This window comes from Nerophis ophidion, linkage group LG16 (assembly GCF_033978795.1).
Source record: "Nerophis ophidion isolate RoL-2023_Sa linkage group LG16, RoL_Noph_v1.0, whole genome shotgun sequence".
Taxonomy (NCBI): Eukaryota; Metazoa; Chordata; class Actinopteri; order Syngnathiformes; family Syngnathidae; genus Nerophis; species Nerophis ophidion.
In genome coordinates this window covers 36,346,080-36,361,197 of record NC_084626.1, presented here as the reverse complement: position 1 = coordinate 36,361,197, position 15,118 = coordinate 36,346,080, and the positions used below count along the sequence as shown (strand labels likewise).

Here is a 15,118-nt window from a genome sequence, read left to right as displayed (position 1 = left end):
CATTAAAAACAACGTGAGGATGTGAGGATCCCTCACCCTTGTGATGTCATCGTCTGCGACTTCCGGTAAAGGCGAGGCTTTTTTTTATCAGCACCAAAAGTTGCAAACTTTATCGTCGATGTTCTCTACTAAATCCTTTCAGCAAAAATATGGCAATATCGCGAAATGATCAAGTATGACACATAGAATGGACCTGCTATCCCCGTTCAAATAAGACAATCTCATTTCAGTAGGCTTTTAAGTCAGCTGGCATAGGCTCCAGCTTATCCATGACCCGAATGAGGACAAGCAGTGGTTGCATGAATAAGTGTTGAAACAACAAACAGACTTATAGAAAATATTTTATTAGTTCAAGCCTCTCTGCGTATGCAGATGTCAACAAAATAAATACAAACAGCTGCTTAAACGTTTAATTATCATGTTAACTTTGAACCTAGCAGTGTTCAAGACGTTTAAACCAAACCGCATGCCAAATCGGGACATATTCTGCCGTTTGCTCCCAAAGCACCGTGTTACAATCCAGCTACACATACCAGGGGCCTCATACAAGTAGTTGCGTGACGTGCCTACGAGTAACAGACGTACGTTCAAATCCACAAAAGCGCTCGGTTGCCAGCAGACGAAATTTTGTAATCGCGCAATATTTTAGATGTAAACACGCCAGCATATCACAAAGGATACGAAAAAAAATGGTTCTTGTTTGATTACTCCGTTTTAGAACGCAGGTAAGGTTGTTGCTGTAGCAGCCGTCTACGTGCCATTGTGCTAATATGGCCAAGGAGTCACCTATATTGCCACCTATTGTCAATTTGACAATAGGTGGCAATATATCTGCTTAAGTAAAATAACACAAATGTTATTAAAAATATGACGCATTAAAGGCCTACTGAAATGAGATTTTCTTATTTAAACAGGAATAGCAGGTCCATTCTATGTGTCATACTTGATCATTTCGCGATATTGCCATATTTTTGCTGAAAGGATTTAGTAGAGAACATAGATGATAAAGTTCGCAACTTTTGGTCGCTAATAGAAAAGCCCTGCCTTTACCGGAAGTATGTGCGTGTGACGCCACTGGTTGCAGGGCTCCACACATTTTCACATTGTTTTTAATGGGAGCCACCAGCAGTAAGAGCAATTCGGACCGAGAAAGCGACAATTTCCCCATTAATTTGAGCGAGGATGAAAGATTCGTGAATTAAGATTGATAATGAAAGAATAGAGAAAAAAAAAAGCGATGGTTCTGGGTGGCGGCAGTGTGAGCGTTTCAGATGTAATTAAACACATTTACTAGGATAATTCTGGAAGATCCCATATCTGCTTATTGTTTTAATAGGGTTTTAGTGAGATTTTAAAGATTGTAAAGACATACCTCGAGGTCGGATGGCTGCGGTGAACACGCAGTGTCTCAGAGAGAAGCCAAAGAGCCAAGCTCACAGCTGACTTTTTTGACAGCTTCTGCAGGACGACAAATAATCCACTGATATCTCCGGTAAGATATATATCACAATTTCCCGATCCAAAAACATGCTGGTTGACGTAGAGAAAACATGTTGCTTGACCGCTCTGCTTCGGTGTTAAAGACAGCTGAAATCCACCACTTTCCACCAACAGCATTGTTCTTTATAGTCTACATTATTAAATGAACAAATTGCAAAAGATTCAGCAACACAGATGTCCAAAATACTGTGTAATTATGCTGTTAAAGCAGACGACTTTTAGCCGTGAGTGGTGCATCGCTAATATTTCCATGGTGTAGTGGGTAGAGCGGCCGTGCCAGAAACCTGAGGGTTGCAGGTTCACTTCCCACCTATAGACATCCAAATTGCTGCCATTGTGTCCTTGGGCAGGACACTTCAACCTTGCCCCCGGTGCCGCTCACACTGGTGAATGAATGATGAATGAATGATTGGTGGTGGTCGGAGGGGCCGTAGGCGCAAACTGACAGCCACGCTTCCGTCAGTCTACCCCAGGGCAGCTGTGGCTACAGATGTAGCTTACCACCACCAGGTGTGAATGAATGATGGGTTCCAACTTCTCTGTGAGCGATTTGAGTATCTAACAATAGAAAAGTGGGATATAAATCTAATCCATTATTATTATTATTATTATTCCTGACAGTCTGTGACATCACGTGTACGCGTCATCATTCCGCGACGTTTTCAACAAGAAAATCGCGGGAAATTTAAAATTGCAATTTAGTAAACTAAAAAGGCCGTATTGGCATGTGTTGCAATGTTAACATTTCATCATTAATATATAAACTATCAGACTGCGTGGTGGGTAGTAGTGGGTTTCAGTAGACCTTTAACTTTAACTTTAGTCTGGGCATGCCAAGCCACGCCAACAACTGAGAGCAACTTCAAGTTGATTGAGGATAGGTTGATTGGCAATCTGTGGCCCTGTGATGAAGTGAGGACTTGTCCAGGGTGTACACCGCCCTCCGCCCGAATGCAGCTGAGATAAGCACCAGCACTCCCCGCGACCCCAAAAGTGAAAAGCGGTACAAAATGGGTGAATGGATGAGAAGTAAAAAATAAATGCGCACACATCCAAATTTTGACTTGTGTACGTAGTTCATAGGATTTGAGCATACGTGTTGAATTAAGTCCTGACGTTGAGCAACTCAAACCTAACGTTGAAACAACATGCTTTTTGCCGATATTTAATCAATGTCGGGTTCTGACGTTGATTTGACCATTGAAATTTGGTCATTTCCCAACCAACAATGTGAATCCAGCGTTAGACATCAAAATTGGCTCAATTTACAACTATTTTTTAATGTATTTCTAAATCAGTTTTTAAGAACATGTACAATCAATGTTGCATCAATGTTTTGTGCCTGCTGTAGGAAAGCCACGCAACTCTTAATGAGGTCCCAAGTCTCTCTTAGAGACAAAGCACATGCTGAATAAAAAACACACACACATACAAAAGCATCTAAAAGCGATTAACATTAAAAGTGCAGTTGCCCTTGAAATCTTTAAAAATGGAAGAGTGAATGTCGGCCACCAGCGTCTTCTCTCCAGCCCGGTAGGGGACAAAGCTGAATGTGACGCGGATGCGGTGGTTGGGAGACAAATCTGGAAGCCTGAGGGGGAGAGTAATGGTTTAAAGATTCTATCTGATAATTCCATGCTTCATATCTTCACTATGAATATTACTATGTGAATATTACTCAGACAATCACAACATAACAGTGGGGCAAAAAAGTATTTAGTCACCGATTGTGCAAGTTCTCCCTCTTAAAATGATGACTGATGTCTATAATTTTCATGATAGGTACACTTCAACTGTGAGAGACAGAATGTGAAAAAAAATCCAGGAATTCGCATTGTAGGAGTTTTAAAGAATTTATTTGTAAATTATGGTGGAAAATAAGTATTTGGTCAACCATTCAAAGCTCTCACTGATGGAAGGAGGTTTTGGCTCAAAATCTCACGATACATGGCCCCATTCATTCTTTCCTTAACACGGATCAATCGTCCTGTCCTCTTAGCAGAAAAACAGCCCCAAAGCATGATGTTTCCACCCCCATGCTTCACATTAGGTGTGGTGTTCTTGGGATTCAACTCAGTATTCTTCTTCCTCCAAACACGAGTTGAGTTTATAACAAAATGGATACATGGATGATACAGCAGAGGATTGGGAGAATGTCATGTGGTCAGATGAAACCAAAATAGAACTTTTTGGTATAAACTCAACTCGTCGCGTTTGGAGGAAGAATACAGAGTTGCATCCCAAGAACACCACACCTACTGTGACGCATGGGGGTGGAAACATCATGCTTTGGGGCTGTTTTTCTGCTAAGGGGACAGGACGATTGATCCGTGTTAAGGAAAGAATGAATGGGGCCATGTATCGTGAGATTTTGAGCCAAAACCTCCTTCCATCAGTGAGACCTTTGAATGGTTGACCAAATACTTATTTCCCACCATAATTACAAATGATTTAAAATTCCTACAATGTGAATTCCTGGAATTTTTTTTCACATTCTGTCTCTCACAGTTGAAGTGTACCTATGATGAAAATTACAGACATCTGTCATCATTTTAAGTGGGAAAACTTGTACAATCTGCAGCTGACTAAATACTTTTTTGGCCCACTGTGTGGCGCTAAATCAGGGTTGTCCAAGTACTGTAAAAATTTCAAATGTATTCATTATTGTGAAACAATTGACATTTCTGATCAGATTAATCACAAGAGCTTTTTCCAAATGTCTAACTGACAAAAGAAATGGACCAAAAACAGTTTTTGTAATATACAAATTGAAACAAAAAAGTTGGGACACGAAAGGTTCAGACCTCAGGTTCATCTCCTCCTTTATGAGACCACTTCCAGACAGAGCCAGCGTCATGCCCGTCATGGCCACAGTGGTGGTGTTCATGAAAGACACTGTTGCAGACGCCTCTTGGTGCTGTGTGACATAGCCGGTAACCTGGAATACAGACGTTCAACCTTTATGGGAGCATTTCTTCACAGAGTCATCGTTTTTTCTGCTCTTATGTTGTAATTTGGGAGGTTATGTTTGGGTAGACCAACCGACACGTGGACAGGGAGGTCCTGCAGCAACACATTGTCCTCCGCATGGGAGGGTTTATCTGGATGTCGCATGTCTGTGACCATGGCCGAAACCTTCAAGCTGTCACACACGTGCATGTGCTTGTAGTAGCTTTGGAAGGGGATCAGGATGGGGATGGACAGCTCTGCAGGAAAAGGAAAAGGACACGTTAGTCTTTTGTCACCTGGAGGACTGACAAACGTTTAAAGTCAATCAAAATAAACATAATAGGAGGTCTAATGCCACCTAGTCAGATATGGCTGCTTTTTTTCAGGCTTCAAAATGTGCATGACAGCAGGTGTGTGCGTTTGTGTGTAGACATAGACAGTTTTGAAACTACACGTATGTGGATGGAGATTTTTTTAACCCCAAATATGTGTTTTTGAAACTGTTCCGTGCGGACATGGCCTTAAAAACTCTCCCCACACTTATCCATGCTGGGTATATTTAAGCTGCTTGATAGTTCTGATTGATTACAAAAATTAAAGGGCGTTGTCGCGGAAGTAAAAAAGGTAGGAGTCAAACTCTCACATACTCTTCATGTCCAATTATATTAGACATACATACATACTACATGTGTATGTATATATATATATATATATATATATATATATATATATATATATATATATATATATATATTTATATATATATATACATATTTATATATATATATATATATACATATATATATACATATATATATATATATATATATATATCTCCTGATGATTGAGGGAACCCCTCAAGAAACAGATCTGTAGAGATGAAGTAGTCTTGTGATTTTTTCCCACACCTACATATATATATATATATATATATATATATATATATATATATATATATATATACACGTAGTATGTATGTATGTCTAATATAATTGGACATGAAGAGTTTGTGAGAGTTTGACTCCTACCTTTTTTACTTCCGCGACAACGCCCTTTAATTTTTGTAATCAATCAGAACTATCAAGCAGCTTAAGTATACCCAGCATGGATAAGTGTGGGGAGAGTTTTTAAGGCCATGTCCGCACGGAACAGTTTCAAAAACACATATTTGGGGTTAAAACAATCTCCATCCACATACGTGTAGTTTCAAAACTGTCTATGTCTACACACAAACGCACACACCTGCTGTCATGCACATTTTGAAGCCTGAAAAAAAGCAGCCATATCTGACTAGGTGGCATTAGACCTCCTATTATGTTTATTTTGATTGATTAACCTTGCTCCTGATGGGTGCAGGTTAGCGCCTTGCATGGCAGCTCCCTCCATCAGTGTGTGAATGTGTGTGTGAATGGGTAAATGTGAAAGTAATGTCAAAGCGCTTTGAGTACCTTGAAGGTAGAAAAGCGCTATACAAGTACAACCCATTTATTTATATATATAATTTGAAGTGTGAAGTAAATTGTATTTATATAGCGCTTTTCTCTAGTGACTCAAAGCGCTTTACAAAGTGAAACCCAAAATCAAATTTTTACATTTAAACCAGTGTGGGTGGCACAGGGAACAGGTTGGTAAAGTGTCTTGCCCAGAGACACAACGGCACTAAGATGGCGGAAGTGGGGATCGAACCTGCAACCCTCAAGTTGCTGGCACGGCCGCTCTACCAACCCATATATATATATATATATATATATATATATATATATATATATATATATATATATATATATATATACATATATATATATATATGTGTGTATGTATATATATACATACACATATATGTATGTATACATATATACATACACATAAACATATATGTATGTATATATGTATGTATACATATATATGTATACATAATATGTATACATACACATAAACATATATGTGTATATTTATATATATATACATAAACATACATATATACATACGTATATATGTGTGCGTGCATGCGTGTGGCCTTTGGATACTTTGAAGACCCTTAAAACGTTTTTTTTACTCACTGGCTTTTAAACCAGCATGAGACTTTGAACACATTTTTTTTTAACTTTCTTTTATCTAACAAATTCTTAAAGATAATTTTATCTGCTGTTTTTATGTGCGTGTATATTTATTTTACCTTTATTTTAATGTTTTAAATTGTATATATTAGTCTTTTGCCTGTATTTTTCTGCTTTTTGTGTGTTTACTTGGTTGTGGTGTACAGCCCTTTGTTTTTCAACGGGTTGTTTTTAAAGTTGGTATGGTAAGGGGTATGGTTATGTATGTATGTATGTATATATGTATGTATGTATGTATGTATATGTATATATATATGTATATATATATATGTGTGTATATATATATACATATATATATAAGCTGAATACATGTAAAGTTCTCAGCTACAAACGGGCGGAAGGCGGGGTACACCCTGGACAAGTCGTTGTAGCTGAGATAGGCGCCAGCGCCCCCCGCGACCCCAAAAGGGAATAAGCGGTAGAAAATGGATGGATGGATGTAAAGTTATATATATATATATATATATATATATAACTTTACATGTATTCAGCTTTCGACCCGATTTTTTAGCCCAATGCGTCCCCCAAAACGTTTGGACACCCCTGAACTACCACATACAAAGCTTAAAAACAGCTGTTTTCAGTGTCCTAAAATCAAGAGTTACCTTTGCCAGGCCTTAGTGTCTCCTCTTTGGTGTCAGTAAGAATGACGAGGACCAAAGTGCCGTTGTATTTCATTCCCTCCACGCTGATGCGAACGGACATCTGCCTGTCCACTCTGCTGTCGCTGCTCAGCACCAGCTTCAGCTGCACATCCTCACCGTACTGCGGCTTGGACACCTGCGGAGACAGACACGAGTCGCGTTTTATATCACAAGCACAACCCAAAACTATGACAAAGATGGCCCGTACTTTGTTAGTTTGTGGACTCAACAAATGAGTGGAGTCAAGTTCATTTAAAGGGGTCATATTATGATTTTTTTTTCTAAATTTAAAACTCTTCCTTAGGGTCGAAATAACTTGTAATGAGGGTTCTTTTGTCAAAATGTTGCATAGATTATTGATTGTCTCTTCAGAATGAACCGTTTTGTTGACGATGTTATTTATGAGCCTAAGCCCTCCTCCAGTCCAAGCCTACTTCAACTGCGTCGTCTCCCCGATAGCCATTTTGTGGTTTATAGCGCTTCCATATGGATTTTACTGACAAAAATAACTTCCAAGCTGGCACAAGACATTAAAAACAAGGTAAAGTACTTGTCGAATTAGGTCCTGAGGTTGAGAAACTCAAACCTAACGTTGGAACAACGTGCTCTTTGACAACGTTTAGTCAACGTTGTGCTCTGGCATTGTTTTGGCCATTGAGTGCTGGTCATTTTCCAAACAATATTTTACAATAACGTTGAAACAACATGCTTTTTGACAACGTCTATTCAATGTCAGGTTATGGGGTTGATTTGACCATTCCAACCAAAGAACGTGGATCCAACGTTGGGACATCAACATTGTCTCAATTTACAAATACAACTATTTTGCAACGTTGTTTCAAAGTCAGTTTTTAAGGACATGTACTGTAAGTATAATCAACGTTGTATCAATACCTTGTGCCTGCTGTGACAGAGGGCAGCCAGAATACGTTGGTAAACCTTACTATCTGACAACTTGAAGAGTAGTGCTGGCTCTTGAGTGGAAATGCTTGCCTCTCATGCCGGCGACCTGGTTTGGCGCCCCGCTCTGTGCAGTAAATATAAAACACAACGCAGCCGAGAGAGACTACACAACCGCTTCATAAACGCTACTTTGTATTTGGATTGGCAAAAGCTGTGGATGCATGTGCATGTACGAGCCAGTCTGCCCTACAACAGAGGATATAAGAAAAAAGGAACTTATGGTGCGTTCCATTTGTACTGGGAGTTCTGATTTCTAGTCGGAATTTCAACTGGAACGACCCTTGAAGTTGGATTTCCAACTCCAAAACTCTGCACATTCTTAGTTTCAAAGATGGCTGCCCTGGATATAAACACTGATTTGTGCTTGGGGCGGTATAGCTCGGTTGGTAGAGCGGCCGTGCCAGCAACTTGAGGGTTGCAGGTTCAATCCCCGCTTCCGCCATCCTAGTCATTGCCGTTGTGTCCTTGGGCAAGACACTTTACCCTCCTGCTCTCAGTGCCACCCACACTGGTCTAAATGGAACTTAGACATTAGGTTTCACTAAGTAAAGCGCTTTGAGTGACTAGAGAAAAAGCGCTATATAAATATAATTCACTTTACTTCTATAATATTCGTTTATAGCACTTCAGATTTGTTTTTGTCGCACTAAATAGAGTACAATGGCACAGAAAATAATGCCTTTTATTGGCACTATACACAGGTACAATGAGATTAAAGGCAACTCCAGTTTCAGTGCAACAGTCTACAAATATGCGAAACATAGGAAGGAAAGTAAAAAAAATAGTGCAAAAGGAGGTAAGGTGCAGTCCTGTGAACGAATTTTCTGAATGTTGTTTAAATATTTAATATACTGTACACATATATACAGAAGCACACAGACTGTGGGTGGAAAGTAAAAATTGCACACAGAGAGGTGCTGAACTATAAAATCAGTGCACCAGCCATATAGGATGGATGGTAAATGTTTATATATGGTAACGTTACTGTAGCGTAAACCAGTGGTCCCCAACCACCGGGGCGCAGAAGAATGTTATTAAAAAAATATATATATTTATATTTTTTTAAAATCAACATAAAAAGCACAATATGCACTTACAATTAGTGCACCAACCACAGAGACCTCCCTTTTTCATGACAAAAACGTCCCTTTTTCATGACAATGAAGAAAAGAAAAAAAAAAAGGATATCTAGTACACTAATTCCAAACCATCAGCCAGGACCTTTTCGTCCAAATAGCAACTGAGTCCAAGTCAAGCTGCTGGTGTTATTCTCATACTTGCCAACTATCCTGGATTTTCCCGGAGACTCCCAAAAACTTCCCGGGACAAATTTTCTCCCGAAAATCTCCCGAAATTCAGGCGGAGCTGGAGGGGGCCCTCCAGCTCCATGCGGACCTGACTCAGCAATGTTGTGACCCTCTTAAACAGGACCATACTGCCATCTACTGTGCATAGAATAGAATAGAATGTACTTTATTGATCCCTGGGGGAAATTCAGCCCCACAGTTCGCTCACAATAAACAATGATAATAATAAATTATATAAGATATGATGTATTATATATATAATATATGAATAACATAAATATATTCTACATTTAAGTGCAGTCAAGGAACATATGCATTAGGGACTCTGTTCTGAAGCCCACAGTAAAGAGACGTAACTTCATCACGTCACCTGGTTATTGACTCCAACCCAATATATTACACCCTCGACGAGCAAAATGAAGAAATACGCTTGCAAGTTCCAAAACGAATGGAAACAAGAATTTCAGTTTATTCAGGTGAGTTCGAAGGGGAAGGGGTATGTTTCCTGTAAATTTTGTAGAACAGACTTCTCCATTGAACACGGTGGCCGAACGGATATACTCAGTCATGAACGGTCAGCGAAGCACAAAGAGTCCGCAGCGCAGAATCATTCACAACCCAGTATTATGGGCCACCTCGCAAAATGGAGACCCGATGGTGTAACTTATGCTGAGATAAAATGGCTATGCTGATAGCTGGAAGCAACATCCCGTTCTCATTTGCGGATGTCTACAACAAATCTGTGAGGGATACGTTCCCGGATTCGGAGATCGCTCGCCAGTAAGCAAATGGCAGAACAAACGTTACTCAAATAGTGAAAGGTAAGTGTTGTTGTTTTTTTTAGTAACCAGCAAGCACAGTACATTTAGTAGAACAACTGTGTTTTTATTACTGTGTATTTGATAGGTGCCGTCTGAAATTCAACCATTTATTTAATTTATATATATAATAAATATATATAGCTAGAATTCACTGAAAGTCAAGTATTTCATACATAACTGAAAGTGAAGTATTTCATACACACATATATATATATCTATATATATATATATAGATATATATATATATATGAAATACCCGAGTTGGTGAATTATACTCCTCCCCTCTTAACCACGCCCCCGCCCCAACCATGCCCCCAATCACGCCTCCGTCCCACCCCCGACCACGCCTCCCCACCTCCCGAAATCGGAGGTCTCAAGGTTGGCAAGTACGGTTATTCTGGAAACGATCGTAACGTTGTTTGTGTGACGCACCTCCTCAAAGTGCATGACCAGCATTGGCGGTGGGACAGCATCGCCCTCATTGGTCCCCCCGGACGATTTCTCCTCCTCATCACTCTCTTCGTCCTTGTCGAGGGCATACTTGAAGACGGCCCTTTCCTCCTCGGAGCCTGGGAGGAGGAAGCGCACGTAAAGGTGTGAGATGCTGGGATGGTTGGGGGACAGGGGTTGGGTGTCATCTCAATACTCACCTTCTTCATGCTTGTAGAGGTGGGTGATGTTCACTCTCTTTTTGGAACCCACCGCCTTGGTGGAGATTTTCTTGCCAACTCGCTTGGTGTCAGAAAACATGGAAAACTTGGTCCCGTCCGATAAAACCTGACACAAAAACACGCGCATGCACAGGTTTTATTTGATTTAAATTGTGCTATTCTCACTTCACGCTCTTTAATACAATAAATCTATGTTATTAGCTCTGGGAAATATATCGATATACTCGATATATCGTGGGTTTGTCTCTGTGTGATATAGAAAATCCCTATATCGTGATATTCGAGTATATGTTCTCACGCAGTTATAGCTGCAGGCATTACACTGCAAGTTTTTTTATCACTATTTCCTGTCTCTCCTGACAGACAAGCGCACCTTCTTATACATGTCACATACTATCGCGTAATACGCCCTCGCATGAGAGGTAGCAGCATGGGTAACATTAGCTGTAATGCTAGCGGAGTGGTAATACGAGGGAGAGAAGGTGCCGATATGGTAACAAATGGAGGAAGAAATAATTCCTAAGAAAAACAGCACACAATCCATCGTCTGGCGGGGGTTTGGCTTCAAGGGGGAAGATATCGAACAAGTGTGCGGCAAAAGCGTTAAAGTAGCACCCACTGCTAATTTGTAGCATCATTTGAAAAGATCCCCGTTAGAGAATGAGGAGTGCTTGAAACTGCATGTCAACATCTCCCTTCCGTGCCATACCCACAAAATGCCGAAGCAACCATTTCCAGATCGTATGAAAAAAATAGTCAACAACAGAATTTAATCACGTCGGTAGTTACCTACAACATAGCAAAGGACATACACTATTTTATTTCCTGTTATGCAGCTCATTCTTATTTGACGGTTATTGAAATATCTTGTGTGACATCATGCACAAAAGTGCGCTTTATTTGTTTTAAACTATTGTAGTTGCCTTCTGTCCAAAAAGTGCACTTTAATTTCGTGTTGTTTTGATATGTCATCTTAGTGACATCATGCACAAAAGTGCACTAATAACTTGTTTTAAAATATCTCTGACAATCTTGCACTTTCTGTTTTGACATAGATGGATAGTACTTTATTGATTCCTTCAGGAAGGTTCAGACAGAAAAATGTGTGCCACTAATTAATAACTGTTTAATAAATACAGTTTTGGCCAATTGACTTAGTTGTGGGTTCCCTCTCTGCATGAAGTTTAAAAGTAGCATATATTAATGCTGTATGAACAAGAATGTTTTAATGTAGACACATAGAATCATCATACTGCTGTGATTATATGCATCAAGTGTTCATTCAAGGCTAAGGCAAAATATTGAGATATATATCGTGTATCGTGACATGGCCTAAAAATATCAAGATATTAATAAAAGGCCATAGCACCCAGCCCTAGCTCTGAGATCAGGTGACTTGGATCTGCGTACTCACCATCCAGTCCACGCAATCGGCGTTGACCTCGGCGAAAACAAATGGGAGGTCGAATGGGAGAGTTATTTCACCGTCATGGATGGCGATGACTGAGGCGGGGCCACACTGGTAAATGCCTACAAGAGAGGAAACTGTTTAAGTCAGTGGTGTCAAATATATGTCCTGCAAACAGGTTTTATTCTGCCCGCGTGATGAGTTTGCCAAGTATAAAAATGAGCGGCTTTTCTTTTTGAACGAAAGAAACTGCTGTTCTAAATGTGTCCACTGGATGTCACAATAGCAATTATTTTAGGCAAGCAAACGGTTTATACCGGGGCCAAGCAAGAGGTACACAATAAAGGGGGACTGTGGCTCCTCCTCCTCGACCCACATGAAACCACAAACCTGCTGTTTTATGTCTAAGCTTCGAATGGAACTGGTGCTTTAAGTGGGACAATGAAAGAGGAGGGTTACCTCCAAATTCTTTAGGACAACCTAAAATAATCAGAATGGAGGTTGGGTCTTGGGCGCAGTTGGTTGTTCCAACAGGACAAAGACACCAAACACGTCAAAAGTGGTAAAAGAATGGCTCAATCAGGCTAAAATTAAGGTGTGGAGAGGTGGATCCTACGGTCTAGGTCTATTTTGGTTTCATCTGACCACATGACATTCTCCCAATCCTCTGCTGTATCATCCATGTATCCATTTTGGTATAAACTCAACTCGTGTTTGGAGGAAGAAGAATACTGAGTTGCATCCCAAGAACACCATAACTACTGTAAAGCATGGGGGTGGAAACATCATGCTTTGGGGCTTTTTTTCTGCTGAGGGGACAGGACGACTGATCCGTGTTAAGGAAAGAATGAATGGAGCCATGTATCGTGAGATTTTAAACCAAAACCTCCTTCCATCAGTGAGAGCTTTGAATGGTTGACCAAATACTTATTTTCCACCATAATTTACAAATAAATTATTTTTAAAAATTCCTACAATGTGAATTCCTGGATTTTTGTTTTCACATTCTGTCTCTCACAGTTGAAGTGTACCTATGACGAAAATTACAGACCTCTGTTATCATTTTAAGTGGGAGAACCTTACACAATCGGTGGCTGACTAAATACTTTTTTGCCCCACTGTATGTATGTATGTTAAATATTTTATCTTGATATTCAAGACAAATTTGTCCTCTAAGACAATAAAGCTAATTATTATTATTATTATTATTATCATCATAAATACGTACCATCGCTGGCTTCCTGTGGTGTCGGATCCAACACTTGCCAGCCGTCGTATTTTCCGTCTGTATTCAGGTCGGGACGGGTCATCCATGACTCCACCCACACATGGAAGTTCCTACAGCAGAAGGCAAAATACGACGTTAATTATCTTAATTTCATGTTGGATCAAATCTACAGAAGGAATTATGAATGTTAATGAATACAGTCATGGACACAATGACATGACGGGCCTGACGCTGACCAGATGCTGTCGTTCGACTCGATGTGCTCGGCGCCTTCTAACGGGTGGTACACGTCGATGGTCAGGTTGGCATCAGTGTCGTGGGCTGACTGGAAGTTAGTGATCACACGAGTGGGGATGCCCAGAAGCCGCATGACTGGTGGAAAAATGCATTGGGTTGTCGTCAAAGTTCAAAGGTCAGGCCTCAATGGTACCAAAAAACAAAGATCAAAGGAATAGGGTAAAGAGTGAACATGGGACTTAGCAAAATCTTGATTGAAAACAGAATCTTACAAAAAGTGCCGTGTACGAAAATCATGGTATCACTGTACTAATAATCCATTCATCCATCCATTTCCTACCGCTTGTCCCTTTTTGGGATCTCGGGGGATGCTGGAGCCTATCTCAGCTGCATTCGGGCAAAAGGCGGGGTACAACCCATTGCAAGGCCAACACAACAACATTCACACACTAGGGCCAATTTAGTGTTGCCAATCAACCTATCCCCAGGTGCATGTCTTTGGAAGTGGGAGGAAGCCGGAGTACCCGGAGGGAACCCACGCATTCACGGGGAGAACATGCAAATGCCACATAGAAAGATCCCGAGCCCGGGATTGAACCATGACTACTCAGGACCTTCGTATTGTGAGGCAGACACACTAACCCCTCTTCCACTGTGAAGCCTGTAAAGGAAACGATTTGGAGCAATTGTCATGTGACTATCAGGGATGTAGCTTCCCCAACATGTCAGGTAAACTAGCTTTTTTCTAAAGTCTTAGTTCTTTCCAATAAAGATCATTTTAAATATTTTACCAACTCATGCTTTAAAAATCTGTTGAATATTATATCTTTTACCGATAATTTCCATATATGTTGAATGAATCCATACAAAACAAGTTAGGCAAATACCACTGTTCCTATCGCGATAGCTATCGGGCTTTTAGTTTTAGAATTGCTTGCCTGACCTGACATACGTGTCATGATAGCAAAAAATAAGGTTACTTAATTAATTTAACTGTTTTAAATATTTTCAGATGGGACTGTTTGGTACAATTCAAAGTATACATTTGAAAATAATGTGATATGAGAAATGTGTATTCATTTAAATGGGAATTTTTGGGGCCAGAAAAAGTGGAATTTGGAATGTTGATAATAGAATGCGTGAATATTTTGAATGTGCTGAATTTTTTAGTTTTGGAAGGGTTTGAATTGGTTTAGAAATTTAAAAGTAATAAAAACTTTTATATGGATTTTTGCCAATTATTAATAAACCTTTTGTGAGACAAACACAACTA

At 39.9% G+C, this 15,118-nt stretch overlaps 1 protein-coding gene across 2 annotated transcripts in view; it reads right to left on the bottom strand.

Moving 5' to 3' along the window:
* Positions 1-2,760: 2,760 nt before the first annotated feature.
* Positions 2,761-15,118, bottom strand: part of LOC133535339 (protein-glutamine gamma-glutamyltransferase E-like) — a 31,099-nt gene continuing 18,741 nt past the window's right edge. For both annotated transcript variants that reach the window (XM_061875061.1, XM_061875062.1), the window contains 9 exons: positions 13,845-13,980; positions 13,609-13,718; positions 12,387-12,502; positions 10,952-11,078; positions 10,734-10,870; positions 7,172-7,346; positions 4,543-4,706; positions 4,305-4,438; positions 2,761-3,091 (listed from right to left, as the gene is read on the bottom strand). In XM_061875061.1, the coding sequence (XP_061731045.1) occupies positions 2,941-3,091; positions 4,305-4,438; positions 4,543-4,706; positions 7,172-7,346; positions 10,734-10,870; positions 10,952-11,078; positions 12,387-12,502; positions 13,609-13,718; positions 13,845-13,980 (1,250 nt within the window). In that variant the 3' untranslated portion in view covers positions 2,761-2,940. The remainder of the gene's footprint in view (positions 3,092-4,304; positions 4,439-4,542; positions 4,707-7,171; positions 7,347-10,733; positions 10,871-10,951; positions 11,079-12,386; positions 12,503-13,608; positions 13,719-13,844; positions 13,981-15,118) is intronic.